This window comes from Mercurialis annua, linkage group LG2 (genome assembly GCF_937616625.2).
Source record: "Mercurialis annua linkage group LG2, ddMerAnnu1.2, whole genome shotgun sequence".
Taxonomy (NCBI): Eukaryota; Viridiplantae; Streptophyta; class Magnoliopsida; order Malpighiales; family Euphorbiaceae; genus Mercurialis; species Mercurialis annua.
Genome location: NC_065571.1, coordinates 56,363,438 through 56,380,716, shown reverse-complemented (window position 1 = coordinate 56,380,716; position 17,279 = coordinate 56,363,438). Strand labels below are relative to the sequence as shown.

Genomic DNA, 17,279 nt, shown 5'->3' with positions numbered 1-17,279 from the left:
ACGGTTTCGTTTTTGTTAGTCTATATAAACTGATCTTTATTCATTTTGTTAGTTAGATTTTGTAATCACAAAATTCATCAATATAATTTTGGTTTCTTGATTCTCTGATTTCCACCATCTTCTTTAATGGAAGTTTTTTTTTTTTTGGGTTTGAATACGATTCTTTAATGGAAGTTTTTTTTTTGATGACTTTTTTTAATGGAAGTTAAAAAGAGCTTGATTGCATTAATTTTATTAAACGCTAATGTAACTTGACTTTTAGTTTTATTAGGCAATCTATAAATAATATTATGCATGTTATTACTCAAGCATTCCGTTTTATATATCACTACAAAAAATTCTTTATTTGGCAACAAATTCTTTTGCAGCTAATTTTTTTTGCTGCTAAAAAATATTTTGCAGCATTAATTTGAAAAGTTGCTGCCATTAGTTAAATTATAGCAGCATTTTACAGTAAAATTTGTTACCAATTACTTAAGACAACGTTTTATTAGCAGCAACATGCCATAATTTTTTTTGTTGCTATATGTTAACAGTAACAATTTTAACACTACTATTAGCAGCAAAAATGTTGCTGCGAATTCTAGTATTTTTTGTAGTGTATATCAGGTCAATATAAACGTATTCTTAATTGTTGTGGTTAATTCTAATTTGACCAGATGAAAGTTCTTATACAAATTCTTCCTGAAAAAAACACAGCAAGGACTAATTATTTGAAGAATGCTTAATAAATAAGGATAGTTAAGGATCCATGTAATTTTGAAGTTTTTTTTTTTATAATTAGGGAGAGGAAATCATTTGTGGAAAAATCTAAATACACTATCTAGCAGTTTGTTGTTCCACGCTTATACCAGCTAAACTATAACTCATTGGTAATTCTCAAGTTACAATTGAAAAATGAGATGAGAGCATTTTAAATATTTATCGAAGATTTGGTAAATACAGCAAGTGTATCGTCGAGGGCCTTTCTATCATAATCACCGGTGAATATACAATTACCAAGAGGACCTTTCAATAGGATAAGCCTTTGCAATCCATCTGCTACCTTCTTATCAAACTGCAACAACATATATAAAGATGAGACCGAAGCTTAATTTCTTAGCAATGTAGGTCGTAGCTTAATTTCTTACCGCCATTGCAGACTTGAACATATCTACGGTCATGGTTTCCGATGGGACAATGGGTAACGTAGCTTGCCGTAGAATGTTGCCGACACGCTTTACAATAGAATCGTCGATCCAACCGAGGCGGTATGACATGTCAACTGCTATCATCTGAGCAATATCATGATACATCAAATTTTTCAATTTTACATCTTTTTTGTATCGATCTCTTATTTTATAAATAATGACTTCAAAAAAATTTAAATTTGATGCGACGGTTATCAAAATTATCGCACTGCTCGTATTTCCGAACATTAGCGTAAAATGATTGTAATTTAATTATTTTCTTATATAAGTTGTTTCTATAAATGTGAAATTGTGCCAATAAGAAATAATTTTAAAACTAATACTTATAGAAATAATAAGTTTTGTATTCATATTCACATTACTTCTCATTCACATTCCTATTCCGGTTCCAATTTTTAATCTTGATCCAAACACCACTTAAGTGTAAGTAATAACATGGGGTTTAATATACAAGTTTTATAATTTTGTCTATTTTTGTTTAGTTCGTTCTTACCATTCTTGCATTTTTACTTAATTCATATACTAATAAAAATAATTTTTTGACGATTGAAGCCTAACGTTTAGAACGTTACGAAATAAATTCTAATATTTTTAATTTTTGCATTTTGTATAGCCCAAACCGTTTTTTGACTATCATTTGCATATATGAAAGCCATGTTGTTGGCATATTAAATCCCAACATTTTAAAATTTTACAAATAAAAGCCCAACATTTCACATTTTTCGACTCTATAACCTAAAAAAGATGACAAAATTGCCGAATTCGGGATGAGACTATAAAATATAAAAATTGAGAAAATTAGGATTTGTTTTATAACATTTTAAACGTTATACTTAAGTCATTAAGAAAAAAAAAATGTTATGATTTATTTTGTCAAAATCCCAAAAAACATGCATCTATAAGGACATGCAATACCGTTCCAACTGCCACAGCTTCTCCATGGAGCCACCGCCCGTATCCAACACTAGTTTCTATTGCCTGAAAAAGAGATGACACACGAAAAAAATTGTAATCCAATCGTTAGTGTATTTATAATGACACAAATAATTTCATATAAATGTAGATTTTAATGATTTTATATAAATTTCTAAATAGTATACCATAGTTAATAAGTTAAATTTTGCATAAAGACCATATACATGCTATATTAAATCATTTAATATTTTTTAGAAAGATATTTACAATAGGAAGTCAATTATTAAAAATATGGAACAAACGACGAAAAAATTTCTTAAAAGAATCATATATATATATATATATATTTAAATAAATTATTGAAAATTTAAGATATTCATAAAATGATAGCGATAGAGTTATCATTTTCAGTAGGGAAAAAGGTCATTTATGCCCCTAACGTTTGCCTCAAGGATCAAGCAAGCCTTCAACGTTTAGAAAGGTTCAAATACGCCCCCAGCGTCTTAAAAAGTGAACAACCAGGCCCCCATTTTGACTTATAAATGAAACGATGGGGGCCTGATTGTCAAAATTGGAGGGCTTGATTGTTCATTTTTCAAGATGTTGGGGGCATATTTGAACCTTTCCGGACGTTGAGGGCTTGCTTGATCTTATAGGCAAACGTTAAGGACATAAATGGCCCTTTTCCCTTTTCAGTATTAATTAAAAGTTTTAATAACCTGATTAATTAATCTCTTTAAATAATTGACTCTTAACAGTTCATTCATATAAATTTTATGAATCTAACCAATGATTTATAATTCAAATGATATAATTAACGTTGAACATTTAATTGTTTGGTCATTGGTAATTAATTCTTCTCACAAACGCTCCCCTCTAAATTAATAAAAAAAAATCTATAAATCGAATAGACACTTACATGGCCAAACGTGTGACCTAAGTTTAAAATTGCCCTGAGCCCTATTTCCATTTCATCTAGGGATACAATCTCAGCCTTAATTTCACAAGATCGCTTTATGGCGTATACCATCGCCCTTGGATCCCTGCCAAATAATATGCAAACACCACCTTTATTTGGTTAAAATGAATTTTATATTTTCTTTTAAAATTCTTTTAAAATTCCTTAAATTTTATGTTGAAATTAGGTTTAATATCTTAAAAAACCTCGACCTTTCATCCCCTTTTCAATCCTACCATGACGTTTGAAAATTTGTCAATTTTATCTCATTTTGCATTTTTTCATTTCAATTGTACCCTGAAACAAAAAATTGACCTTTATTTATTTGACAAAAAAATTCAAACAAAGTTGTTTAAAAATGGTCATTTTAATGTAAAAAGTTAATTTAATGCAAAAAGAATCAATTTAGAGAATTTTTGTCAAATAAAAAAAATCAATTTTATGCTTTAGGGTACAATTGAAATGAAAAAATGCAAAATAAGATAAAATTGACTGATTTACAACGTTAGGGTAGGATTGAGAAGGGGATGAAAGGTCAGGGTTTTTTAAGACATTAGGCCTTGAATTTATTAACGAAATTAATTTATGATTTTATATTATAATTTGAAAAATTGATTATCATAATTTTAAACTCTAATGAAATCAAAAGAATTTGCCAATAAATTCCAAAAATTGAAACATATTTTATTATAAAGTGTGATGATCAATTTTTAATTGTTTATGACTAATACCTTATATTTTATATATACATATAAAATCAACCAAAAATCGACTTGAAAAGTTTTTCTTCATTGATAAAAAAATCTTCTTAACATAAAATAATAGTTTAGTAAAATTGTTTTTATTTTCTAAAATTCGATCACAATTTTATAATTCCTGACGTTCTTACAATAAAGAAAACATTAATTATAAGATGGTTATCGATGATCAGAAATGTATAAAACCTGGCGACGAGTAATTGCATATTCTTCTCCAGCCACTCGAAAAATTCAGCATCTCTAATCAAGCCCAATTTTATAATCTCTGCAAAACCTGACGCCAATTCCCTATCAGGCAGTGTTCTTAAAGTGTCTGTGTCTATGAGTACAGACTGAGGCTGATAAATTGCTCCGATCAGATTCTTTCCAAGCCTGTGATTTATCCCAGTTTTCCCTCCGACAGAAGAATCCACCTGTGACATCAGAGTCGTCGGAATCTGAATGAAACCGACGCCGCGAAGAAACGAAGCAGCTGCAAATCCACACATATCACCAATAACACCACCTCCAAGGGCAACAAATGTACAGGTTCTGTCCAGTTTTGATTCTATTGCTTTGTCGAATATTTTCATCAGATGCTCCTGTTGCAGCAAATCTCAGATACAACAATAACGTTAATAATTATACAAAAACTGTCCAGGTTACATATTTTTGAGTTTACCAAACTATGACTTTCGTATAAAAAGGTTACCGAACTATAAAGAATTACAAAATGGTTACTGACAGGGGGCCCTGGCCCCTCCCAAATTTTCATTATCAACAAAAAAGTGCTTCAATATTTCTGTTTTTACCATAAATTACACCATCAACTTTGGATTTTTATATGGATGGCCCCCTTCAGCTTTTATTTTATTCAAAAAATCCTTTCAAATTTTTTAATTTTAAAATATAATTACTAAATGTAGATTTATATAATTTGGCCCACACTAAAACGCAATTTTGGCTCAGCCTCTGGTTACCGAACTATAGTTTTTTCATAAAACGGTTAACAAACTATAAAAAATTTCAAAAAGATTATTTTATTATACATGTTTTCCTTGTACACATCATCAAGTGGTAGTCTTTTTGTAAATTTACAATAGTTTGGTAACTATTTTATAAAATTTTATAGTTCGGTAATCGTTTTGTAAAAAATTATAGTTCGATGATCATTTTATGAATTTTTTATAGTTCGGTAATCGTTTTGTAAACAAATCATAATTCGGTGATCTCAAAAATATTTAACCCGTCCGAATACCTACTGTGCTCTTATATTTCTCCCCGTCAGGCAAAACCATACTCTCAACGGAAATATCTGAGTTGTCTCTGGTTAATGCATGTATCACTTTAGCAAGAAACAATGGTTCTACTGTGTCATTGGTCACCACCAGCACTCTATTTCCATGCACATGTCTATCAAGAAAAATACTGAAAATCAACTCTTTTATACTTGAAACTAATTAAACAATGACTTCCCGGTGAAAAAAAAATGATAACTTCGACAACAAAAAAGAAAAAAAAATAAGTACGGTATTCATTTTATAACGAATTAAAAGTTCAGTAATTAACTCGCAGTTTAATACCCAACCAAAATCAAGCATCGGTACCTTTGAAGCAACTCGGGTTGATCAAGTAGTCCGGATCCAATGTAAACGGGGTAACTCCGAGCACCCAAGTCAACTTCAACGACGAGTGGTGCTCCAGATCTCGCTTTTACGGGAGACCGATCAACTATAAACTGAGCAGAACTGGCAAATATTGTTGGTTTTTTGGAACGGAGAGATGCAAATTGTTTTGAGTTTTTAAAGCCTAGATACAAATGGCTCCAATCTTTTTTAGACTTTAAATTTGAAGAGTTAATGAAGATAGAGAGGGATGCTGTGTTGGCAATATTGGAAGCCATGGAATTATATTAGGTTTGATGGAGAGATCAAGGAATTAAAACTTTATAGGTTTGATAAAGATGGATTAAACTATGATTAAATTCTTCAGGATGTATATTGTTGAAAAAGTTGTGATATATATTGATAAAGATTGACGATCATGTCTATGCCAATTACAAGTTACAATGACCATGCATATTTTATTCCAAATAATGTAAACTTTTTTGTTTATTCACTTGTTGAAGAAACATATATATTAGTGAATTGGTGATTCGGTGATTCATTATTGGCTGTTAGTAATTTATTTCTCAATATAATTTAATTTTATCTTTAATCATTTCTACATTATTTTTAATTTTATGTTAATATATATATATATATATATATATATATATATATATATATATGAATTTAGAAAAACTCAAATAAATTATTTGAGGATTTAATTTTAATAACAATAAAGAAACACATATTTTTGAATCAACTTATTAAACTACATAGATTTAATTTTGATGATATATAAAATGAAGTACAAAGAACATAAAAATATTAGAAATAGTTAGAAAATGAAGTACACAGTTTCATAAATATGTTCAAAATATATTATTTAACATTCAAATAGAGTTTAATAAATTTGTTCAAAACAGATAATTTAAAACTTAATTAAACTATGAGGACATTTCGTTCAATTTTTCAGTAGAGTTTTTAACTTTTTGAAAAGCTACATTTAAGCGCATGGTGATTTTTTTTTTATAATTTTTTCGGAACTTTTTAAACCTCCAACAACTGTTGTTGAAAAAAAAATTTGGATTTTTTTCCGAACAGCTGAAACTGTTTTAATATTTTTAATATATTTAAACAAAATTTTTCCTACTAAAATATATATACTCCTTCCGTCCCATAAATATAGGTCATTTGGACAAACACAATATTTTTGAAAAATATATATAGTTAAGTTTGTTAAAATAAATTTTTTATTCAGCTTTCCAATTTTACCCTTTAATAGTTTTTAGATATATAAGTAGTGTTTCAATGACTAATTTGTTTATTGTTGAGTCTTGTATTGGAACATAAAGTCATTAATTCATATGAGGATAACTAAACATATTTATTACTTCCTCCGTCCCAAATTGATAGGCAGTTTAGGACAAACACAAATATTAAAAAATTTAATAAATTTATGCAAAATGAGTAATTCTATAAAAACATATCACACTTGCCCTTATTTAATGCAGTGTTGACTTTATTTTTAGTGGATTTTGCTCTCTTTTTGATGTAATATATTATAATTAATGAGGATATATATGTAATTCAAGCATTCAAATAATAAATTACTGCCTATAATTTGGGACAAAAAATTTCAAAATAGTGCCTATTAATTTGGGACAGAGGGAGTATAAGACTTTGAGTTTTTAAGTTACTTACCAAATATAGAAGATGACCTATAATTTAGAATATCAAAAATATAAAGGTGATCTATTTTTGTAGGACGAAAGGAGTATTATTAATAATATATAAAATTATTAAAATTATTTTTAAATACTATGATTATTTAAATTACATAAAACTATTTTATTTATATTAGAGTAGTTAATAATTTCTTAATTAAATCATTAATTTATCAAAAGATAGATAAATAAATATATATATATAAATAAATTTAAATTAAATATTACTTCTTATAAAAAAATTAATTGTTTTATTAAATATAAGACTTAAGCAGCAATTTTGCCTCCTCAACTTGTAAGCAGTGGATAATTAACACATAAACTAACTTTGTCGTCAAATTAGTCACGAACTTATTGATTATGAGCAATTAGACACATTCTTGCATAGCTTACAAGTTGAGCTGGCAAATTGCCAGTTTAAAAGACAATTAACTTACAAAATTACTAACATGGTCCTTTGAATGGCTAAAACATCTTTAAGTGTATTAGAAGGTTGTGGATTCGAACCACGCCTTTGTAGCTAACAACTAATAATTGAGACTCTAAAGAGTCGATTATCATCTTTGACAGAAAAAAGCTTACAAGTTGAGGGAGTAAATTGTCAAGATGAACTAATTGTCCATAATCAACAAGTTCATGATTGATTACTCATAAAATTAATATATGTGTTAGTTGTCCGTTTAAATCTTAAATATAATATACTATAATCTATTTATAATTTAATGAAAGAAAATTATACTCTTTAAGGTCATTTTACATACATAAACAAGTAATTAAATTTCACCAAACACGTGTAGTCTATCGGCAACCAGCTAACAGCTATCGATAATAGTTAACAACTACCCGTTATTAGAAACAACTGAACTAAACAGACAAACAGTCTAATTTAATATGTAAAAGTGCAATTTTGCTCCACTTATTTGTCATTAAGTATATTTTGCTCCACTTACATATCATATGTAATGTGCTCTCAATATAAACATGAGGGGTCTATTTGTATCTTTTCCCTTCTATTAACCACAAGATGAAGTGAGCGGGAGTATCAGCCACCCGCCACTTCTTCTTGCTTATCCATGTAAGTCCAGTTTCTTTGCTTTATTTTCTTCATCTTCATATTGAAAATTAATGCCCTAAGTATAAATTAATTTGCTATTGGATTATAATTTGTCATGTATGAATACTGCCTTTTTTCATCCTTTAATTTTATCAATTTTTTAGTACTAAATTGAACATAATTTTGTGCAGGATGACTTCTGTTTTGAATGGAAATTTAAATTGTAACATTTTATGCCAAAATAGAGGTTTTTCTAAGGCTGCTATATCATCTCTTCCATTATTGGACAATGGAGGTTAGTGTTTTTTTATCTTTAATTTCATGAGAAATACTTTACTTTAATCTTAGATTATTTGGGTGATGAGTTTGAAGTGAATGAACTGATTTTACTATTTCAATTTTAGATTAGAGTCATGATTTTAGATGAATAATGCTTAATTACAATCTGAATTCCATGTTTTTTTAGTTGAAGAAATATAGTTTGTGATTGATGCATAAATTCAGAAAAATAAAAATAAAAGCCTGTCTTGATTGATTGCCTATGAAGATGAATTATAAAATCGGTGGCGGAACGGGGGGGGGGGGGGGGCGAAGAGGGTCGGCCGACCTTTGCAGTTTGATGCCCAAAGCTTATACTATTTGAGTTGTAGCTCGTTGGTTATGAGTTTGATTTCACAAGACACTTGATCTTAAACGCATCTTGCTCAACTTATTTAATTTCAAAATTGTTTGTAGTTTGCTTTAATTACGGGTCAATTATGCATCCTCTATTTGAATTGTAGAAGTTTATCAGCATCCTTAAAAGTGAATCTGCTACTCTGTTATCATGTTACTGTGGCAGGGAAGCTTGACAAGTCACTCGTTTACATTGCCATAGTAGTACCTTTTCAGATGTCTAAAACTGAATAATGAAATGTTAATGAAGCAACCTTATTCTTTTAACTAATTCATGAGGTTTGGTTGCTCGACACAGTTCTAATCCTAATCAGTATATTTTACTGTGCAAGTGTGTGTAATTCTAATTCTTTCATCTAGCATTAGTTGTTGGTTTTTCTGCATGTAGGATGATTTCCGAAAAATTCTGAGGGTTGAATGTCGTCTTTTAGTGGACAAATTCTTTTAGCTTGCCGAATTGTTTTTAAATCATTCTACCTCATGATTCCAATAAGTACAGATATAAACTCATGAAATCAGTTTAAAATGAAAAGTAAAACTTAGGCATGTATTTTTAAATTGAACTTTGGTCTATGGTTTGAACAAGTTAAATTCTTATTATTTTCTTCTCTTAAATACCATGGGCATCTTTTTCTGTAGTAAATCAGTTAGTTTCTACAACAATATTATGATGCATTTGGACTTTTGTCTTTGCTGCCGAATGGAATTTTATGGCGTTAGCTCAACACTTATTACACCATTAACTTTTTCTTGTTCCACTATTATTGTATAACAATGTTTCAGTTTACATTTTGGAATTCAATGTATTCTTTGTCTTTTCAAGTTTTGTTCTATTTGTTCAGGCTTCTCAGTTCTTACCATTATTCACGATTCTTTCATTTTCTTTTATGGTCGTCTTTGTCGCATTCCCAAATTAAATTTACTTGCTCAATCATCTATCAAATGTGCTTTAGATTCAACATGTATGTTATAATTTCTTGTTTTAATATATGAGTATTTATATTCATGACAATCTCTATTTACCTTCCAAGTTCTTGGTATATATGTGGCATGCAATTTACAACTGGAAATGCATCTTCTGTTTTAGACTGTTTAGCTTTTCATGATGCAAATGTTTGGGCTAAATTTGTGAGATTGGTCTATATATGTGGCGTGCAATTTACAAATGGAGATGCATCTTTTGTTTTAGACTGTTTAGCTTTTCACGATGCAAATGTTTTGGGCTAAATTTGTGAAATTTACTTTAATATGCAAATTTGGCATTTGCTTTTTGTTGTTGACAATAGGTTAGCATTTGGAAGTAAATGTAATAAGTTCTTTCGTTTCACGGCTTTCAATATTATTGTCATATAAAGTGTTTGACGATTTTTTCCTTTGGTTTTGCTCTCAATGAATTATCAGGAAGATTAGTCTCACGAAGCTTGTACAGAAAGAATATTTTCTCGTTTCCAGGAAATGCATCATCCAGCAGCATGATTTCGCAGAAGATAAAATTCATTACCCCTAAAAACAGCAGCTCCTCAGACTCGAATAGTAGTGAAGATGATTCTTCTAATCAAGGCAAGGCATGTATGAGTAGCTAGTTTCAAATTAAGCTCTTTTGTCACTTGTCTTCTAATTTTTTTTCCTCTTACAACTATTAAGAATTTTCGTAAACACTTGCGTTCTAGTTCTATTGATTTATTTTTCTATTAATTTTTATCTGTTCCTTTGGCAGACACCTTTTGGATACACTAGGAAAGATGTTATATTGATTGGAGTTGGAGTTACTCTTCTCGGCTATGGCTTGAAATATGGACTCGAGGTATCCTATCATACAATCGTTCCAACTTCCATTTCATAATTATGTATCTATAGATTTTTTTTTTGTTTACCTTACATGTGAATTAATGCACTATGAAATGTTGAAATTGCAAAATAATCATTGTATCCCACCTTACATTATTAACTTAAGTGAATTACATTTAGGGATAATTACTACCACCTTCGAAATTAGGTCAAAATTACTGTTTTCCCTTTTATTTTAAAAAACTATTGTTTTCTCTTGACATGTTAATTCCATTTAACTGCAAGGGGGTTTTAGTTATCTAACACCACCTAAATATCATGAAAAAATTGTGATTTTTCAAATGCAGGGAAAATAGTAATTTTAACCTAACGTCAGGATAATAAATGTAGTTATCCCTTACATTTAGTGTATAAATTATTTTCAAGCACATTTTAGTGCTATTAAAATCATCTTCAAATACTCATTGTATCGTTGTTGTTCATGTTTGGTGTTTTGCAGTTTGTCGGAGTTGATCCTTTACAAGCAGGGAATGTTGTTCAGTTAGTGTTGGTTTTAGGATTAACAGTTGGATGGATATCTACATACATCTTTAGGGTCTCAAACAAAGAAATGACATACGCTCAACAATTGCGTGACTACGAATACAAAGTCATGGAGGTAAACTTATTCCTTTTTATCTATTTAAATCAGTCTTCTCATTCCTAGAAAAATCAATAATTGTTATCTCATTGTTTACTGCAACAACAATACCCTTTGGTCTATTTTTTCCGCCATCTTAAGAGGTGTATCATGTTATAGATATAGTTTTTATTTTACACTTCCATTGGTTCAATTCTACTCTAGAATTCATTTCATTTGCAATGTATTAATTTAGTAATTCATTTGACATAAATATCGATCAAATCTTCAAAACATGAAAAACTGAATTGCTAGATAAATTTCTAAGCAAACCAAACACAACTACACTCATTGATAAATGAATTATACGAGTTCAATGTAAATTTTGCATTTGTCTCTATTTTAACATAAATTTTGTCATGATAGACGGTTTTTCTTTTCATGAGCATTAAAGCTCCCTTTAGATTAGTTGGACATTGCAACTCCCGATTTTATTTTCGCTGAAACAGTCCAACCATAGTGAAGAATTTAATGATCTATGTCAATTTTAGAAATTGATTCTATGTTGTGGTTATTCTTTGTTGTTATATTTCCTTCTTAACATGTGAATGTGGCGTTGATTTTATTTTACAGAAGCGGCTAGATAGCTTAACAGAAGCAGATTTAGCGGTACTACTCGAACAAGTTGAAGAAGAAAAGAGACTCGAAAGAGACGCCAAATAAGCTGTGAGAAGATTTATTGAATTGAAGTATATTTGAACAATTATATAGTCTTCACAACTATTAGAAAAGTATTGTAAAGTATTTAAGTTTTACTTCACCTACACTCACTTGAATATGGAATGTACTAAAACAGTAAATACAGTAATGGAGTTTCTTTAATCCCCCGTCTTTTAAATCAGACCGGACAGATTAATTCAATCAGGAATTGGAAGATGGTCTATTCCGAAAGAGAAAATAATTTTGGTTAGACTGTATTTGATAAGTTTTGACCGGTCTGACTAAGATTTAGACCTATCAAACCGGTTTAATCTTATTTAAAAATTAAACATACCAAAAAATTAAAAGGAAATGTATTTTCAACAGGCTGGTCGGATCAGTAGGTTGAACTGGTCTGACCCCTATCCGGTTTGAACTTTAAAGCACTGTTAAGCTTTTCTTGGGCCTGTTTTGGATGCTAGCCATCTTTTTGAGCTAATTACATTTTGGCAATTTTAGATCTTTAGTAAAAAAAATTGTTGTTGATACTGTAGGGGGATAATAATGCCATAATTTGAAGGGAAGAAAACTATCCAATCTTTTTTTGAAATATTTGTAGAAATATTATTTTGACTAAATGAGTTAATAGAAATACTACATGAAACCGGGGAAATTCTTACCTAGACCTGGTTCATGAAATTTTTTTGGACCTATCTAATGAAGTGTCAGAGAAATGAGAAGAATGAGATAATGATGACAAGAAAGAAAATTGTGTTAGATTTAGAATTTCCCATGAAACCGATGCACAGTACGAACCTGTTTGTTCGTTTAGACGTAGGCAATTTAGTGACCGGTTTGGAATGGAGTCGTCATTTAGCTGTACTAAGAGACATTCGTTTATTATACCGATTGACATATACCTCACTCCTTATCTTGGATGCATACAATATTTTATATCCAACCGAACCAAAATTTTGATTTTTAATATTTTTTGAAATGAACATTTAGCCGTTAGTATGTTCAACCGGCAGGTCCGATCCAGTTCTTTAATTAGTAGTGCATATTTTAATAAAATTATAAAAATTAGTACTATATGTTTCTATCAGTAGCTGGTTTTGCACTAAAAGGAAACAACTTGGCAGCTGAACTAATAATGAATCATATCAGCTTATGATGCAACTTGAAATGTCTTTTAGTTGGCACAAAAGAAAATGACGTGAAATTTTATTAATTTTAGCAACTTGCAATCCCCAACCCTATCATTTCAGCTAATCAAACTATTTTAAATAAATACTTCCACTACACCATTGGCTACACACGCCACGTTTATTTGAAAAATCTAATTAGATCCAAAAAAATTGAAACGTGATCCTTAGGTTGGTTTAGATGATCTTCAAAATCTTTCTAAAATAAATATATTCAACACCTGTAACCTTATTCTGTTTTTATTTAATCTTTAAATTTAATCTTTATACCAACAAAATACAGCTCAAATGGTATAATAATGAACAACAAACTATTAAGAATTTAAAATCTTAAATTTGAATTTTTCCACAAACGTTCCCCTTTCTAATTATCAAAAAAAAAAATATGTATTCCCTTTATTTTTTAGTTTGTTTGCATATTAATTTCCAATATTCTATTTTTTGAGCGATCTAATTCCATTTTTAAAATTTACATCCCACATCACAACTTTTTAATTGTTTAGCGTTTTGTAGCGTATCGTCGTTTTTACCGAATATAAAGGTATAAAATGTGTACAAAACGACAGTATTTTACAAGAAACGATGTCAGGAAACAGCTATAATTTGCCTCACTAAATTTTTTATTACTATGATTTCTCTATTTACGTAATCTTTTACTTTATATTTAAAATGATGTTTCCTATCATTTAATATTTTTATATAATCAAAATTATCTTTGATTAATAAATATTTCAATAAGTTAATTTTCAAAATTAATTTCATATTTTTCTAACAAAATCAGGCTTCTTTTAATTTAGTGAAGCACATCTAATGCTAAACTATAACAGTTTTAATCAAAAATTAACAGAAAAAAAATTATGTACTCAATCTGAATAGAAAATCTGACTTTTCTCTATTTTTTAAGAGCAGATTCACCAGCTACCAGAATATACAAAGAAATAATAAAAAAAACTAAAATTAAAACTTCTCCGACTCCGGCCGCAATATATACAAAAACTCAGACCAAAGACCCGAAACCAAATTTCAGTATTCGGGTCAATTCTCCGGTTTCATTCAATCGGATCTCGGATCTTACATACAAAAGGATGCGACAACAGCTGCGCCGCCGTCCACCGTTTACTCGACTCCTTCTGCAAGCAACACTCCACAAAGCTCCTAAACTCCTCCGACGCATCCTCCGGCGAGCTAGGCGGGTCACCAAAGCATATAGCACACATAAGAGTAGCCCAATCGGGTCGTTGACCCGGCGTCAGAAACGGGAAATGACCCAAATAAAGCTCCAACAAAGTAAGGCCCAAGCTCCATATATCCGCCGCATAACCGTTATAATTACCGCCGTAAGTATCCGGGTCGAACCGCTCCGGACTCATGTAAGCACACGTGCCCACGTAAGAATTACAAGCATCTAAAGTTCTACACATAATTTTACTGACCCCGAAGTCACTAATTTTTACATCCATCGTCTTGTTTACTAATAAGTTCGAGGGTTTTATGTCACGGTGGATAATTTTATGGGTGTGAAGGTAATTTAACCCGTTGAGTACTTGCCGAGCTATATGACTGAGTTTTGACTCACTGAACGTGCCCTCTTTTTGCAAAACTGAGTCGAGCGTACCCGAGTTCATATGCTCCATTAGAATCGCTATGTCGCCAGAGGGCTTTTCGTAAATACCGTGGCAGTGGACAATGTACGGTGAGTCAGTCCGGCGGAGGATTTCCATTTCGCGGAAGACTTGGCGGCGGATGATGGCGTCGTCGATGTCGGCGTGGACTACTTTCAGTGCGTAAACTTGGGAGGTTTTCCTGTGACGGACTTTGTATACGGTTCCGCCGTTGCCGTGGCCTAAGACGTGGAGTCTTTCGAGGTCGTTGGAGGATATGTTTGCGGTGGAGGTGTTTGTGGCAGCGGTGGTGGAGCTGGGAGGGATTGGTAAAGCGAAACGGGGGCGGCGCTCGGATGGTTCGGGTAAGGGGAGGCGGAGATTAAGGTGGCGGCGCTCGCGGACGACGGCCATGAGACGGAGGGAGGGATTAGATGAGAGAATAAGGAGGTTCTGGAAAGGAAGAGAAGTTTAGATTAGTGATTATATAATGTTAAGTAGAAAACGAAAGCACGTGGGAGATGATTCACTTGGAGGAGATTTGCCTCATTGTTAAAATTTATAATATTTTAAAAAAATTAATAAACAAAATACTAATATTATTTTTCTATTTCTTGTTATAACAATCTTTTTACTCATAAAAAGCTGTATTAAAAAATCAAATAAAAATTATATTACAAATAAATATAGACAAAACTAATATATTTTTTGAATTGAGGTGCTCCATTATAATTTATATAATTTGAATTATTGAATTTTTAATTTTATAAATAGCAGGTTATATTTTACGAAAAGAAAAAAGACGGGAATCCCCAACCGCAGTACTAGAAAGATCAAATGCTCGGAGAAAAGAGAAACGAATGGCTCCAACTTTCATATTTATGTTGATATAGCCTGTCTCAAAATAAATAAAAAATTAACTATTTATTATATTCACATTAATCCAAGAAGTATACATTGTAAAATTAATTGTTTTTTTTAGAGACATTGTAAGATTAATTTAGTGTACATAAAATTAAAAATGTAGAAATTTAATTTTAATAAACAAGGTAGATGAATTTGAAAAAAATATAATGGTAATAAAAAAATCTAAGTATTTATTTTGTCACTTAGTTAAATTAGAAAGAAAAAGAGTAGAAAAGGAAAGCACGTGGAGCGCAAGGAAGAATGGTGGAAGGAAGGAAACAAAAGTGGGGCGGGCGTAGGGTCCAAAGGCAAAAGAGGTTCATTTAACCTTCACACATTTGTGTCTATGAGGATGTGGTTAATTTGACATGAGGTTCATATAGGAATCTCCGGGAAATTATCCTACATTATTATCATCATGTGATCCTATTGCTTTCATTTTTTAAAAAAATTTTAATTTCACTCATGGTAGGAACAACACGTCACTCGACCTATTGTAGTCTTTTAGTCTTGATTCTATCTATCCGTTGGAAATAGGGTATTAAATGTATCGAATCGAGTCGGATTTTAAAGCGTTTATGTTCAACTTGCTACGTAAATGAGATGTGTATGTTCGGTTAATATATCTTCGAGCTTTGAACGAAATGTTCATATCTACTTCATTTAAAATTTATAATGTTCATTTACGGTTAGTATTCAGCTCCTGAAAAAGCTCGTTTTATTGTTAAACGAACGAACATGAACTCAATTTGTTTAACAGCTAAACAAGTTAAACACGAACTGAACTTAATATACTACTAGGGTTAGAGATTTATAAAATTATAGGAGTAAAAGATATATAATTGTTAGAGTTTTCATATAACTCATTTTACCTTTTAGCAAAACTACCTACTTTTACTTAAATAATGCAATTTTATCAAATTAAAGAACATTTATATTTTATTTAAACACAAGTTAGTTTGTGAATTTTTTTTATCAAACTCGTATACGAGTCCATTCACGAGTTTTTTTATCAAGCTCACATACAAATAAGTTCATGAACTCCTAATCGAGATGGTATACGAGTATGTTCACGAATAATAGAGCGAGCTCATATACGCGCCCATTTACAAACAGTTAAATGGGCTCATATACGAGTTGTTCATGAATGTAACGAGTCAAACACTGTTAAGTTCACATTTATTTTGTTTAAATAAGTGAACGTCGAATCAAGTTCGACCCGGTTCATTTAAGATACAAACAAACACGTACTAAACTCTTATCAAGCCGGACATCGAGCCTCACAATCAGTTCACTACAGTTTTAGTCGAAATATAAAAACTGAAACCATAAATACATTGTAAAAAAAGTAAGAGTTTTTGGCACTCGACATATTTAATTTATTTTTCTAAGCATAATAAATACATACAATTTAACAGTGATATAAAAAAAGTGAGAAGAATCTTACAGATCGCTCAACTTCCTTATTTATTTCTACATGGACTAATTCTAAGTAGGCCTAATCACTCAAAAACCCCTCACCTTTAAACTTTTTTTCAATTCCACCCCGACGTTGAAAATTTGTCAATTTTACCCACTTTTGAATTTTCCGTTTTCAATTG

General features: G+C 30.6%; 3 protein-coding genes across 4 annotated transcripts; 1 reads left to right on the top strand and 2 right to left on the bottom strand.

Moving 5' to 3' along the window:
• Positions 1-845: 845 nt before the first annotated feature.
• On the bottom strand, positions 846-5,730 carry LOC126669962 (3-dehydroquinate synthase, chloroplastic-like). Its single transcript, XM_050363611.2, has 7 exons — positions 5,408-5,730; positions 5,063-5,213; positions 4,008-4,402; positions 3,025-3,148; positions 2,106-2,168; positions 1,131-1,274; positions 846-1,057 (listed from the first exon to the last, which is right to left on the bottom strand). The coding sequence occupies exons 1-7, from the start codon at positions 5,701-5,703 to the stop codon at positions 914-916; spliced, it is 1,317 nt and encodes a 438-aa protein (XP_050219568.1). The 5' UTR covers positions 5,704-5,730; the 3' UTR covers positions 846-913.
• Positions 5,731-8,111: 2,381 nt separating this feature from the next.
• LOC126666832 (uncharacterized) lies at positions 8,112-12,152 on the top strand. Of its 2 annotated transcripts, none has more exons than XM_050359706.2 (6): positions 8,112-8,206; positions 8,377-8,480; positions 10,262-10,425; positions 10,578-10,664; positions 11,148-11,306; positions 11,901-12,152. In XM_050359706.2, coding segments are annotated over exons 1-6 (606 nt in total). In that variant the 5' UTR covers positions 8,112-8,204; the 3' UTR covers positions 11,991-12,152. The 2 variants fall into 2 exon arrangements, with proteins under 2 accessions (XP_050215663.1, XP_050215664.1); XM_050359707.2 differs by lacking the exon at positions 8,112-8,206 and adding an exon at positions 8,284-8,302.
• Positions 12,153-14,040: 1,888 nt separating this feature from the next.
• LOC126670384 (mitogen-activated protein kinase kinase 9) lies at positions 14,041-15,248 on the bottom strand. The gene has a single exon (XM_050364097.1). The coding sequence runs from the start codon at positions 15,184-15,186 to the stop codon at positions 14,221-14,223; it is 966 nt and encodes a 321-aa protein (XP_050220054.1). The 5' UTR covers positions 15,187-15,248; the 3' UTR covers positions 14,041-14,220.
• Between the last annotated feature and the right edge of the window lie 2,031 nt (positions 15,249-17,279).

Bases quoted from the DNA above. Each gene is read 5' to 3' on its own strand.
- LOC126666832 (XM_050359706.2), top strand. The intron at 8,481-10,261 runs GTTAGTGTTTTT...ATGAATTATCAG, and splicing joins TCCATTATTGGACAATGGAG to GAAGATTAGTCTCACGAAGC. The intron at 10,665-11,147 runs GTATCCTATCAT...GGTGTTTTGCAG, and splicing joins GCTTGAAATATGGACTCGAG to TTTGTCGGAGTTGATCCTTT.
- LOC126670384 (XM_050364097.1), bottom strand. From the start codon at position 15,186: ATGGCCGTCGTCCGCGAGCGCCGCCACCTTAATCTCCGCCTCCCCTTA.
- LOC126669962 (XM_050363611.2), bottom strand. From the start codon at position 5,703: ATGGCTTCCAATATTGCCAACACAGCATCCCTCTCTATCTTCATTAAC. The intron at 4,403-5,062 runs GTAGGTATTCGG...TTGCTGCAACAG, and splicing joins GGGAGAAATATAAGAGCACA to GAGCATCTGATGAAAATATT. The intron at 3,149-4,007 runs GTTTTATACATT...ATTATTTGGCAG, and splicing joins ATGCAATTACTCGTCGCCAG to GGATCCAAGGGCGATGGTAT.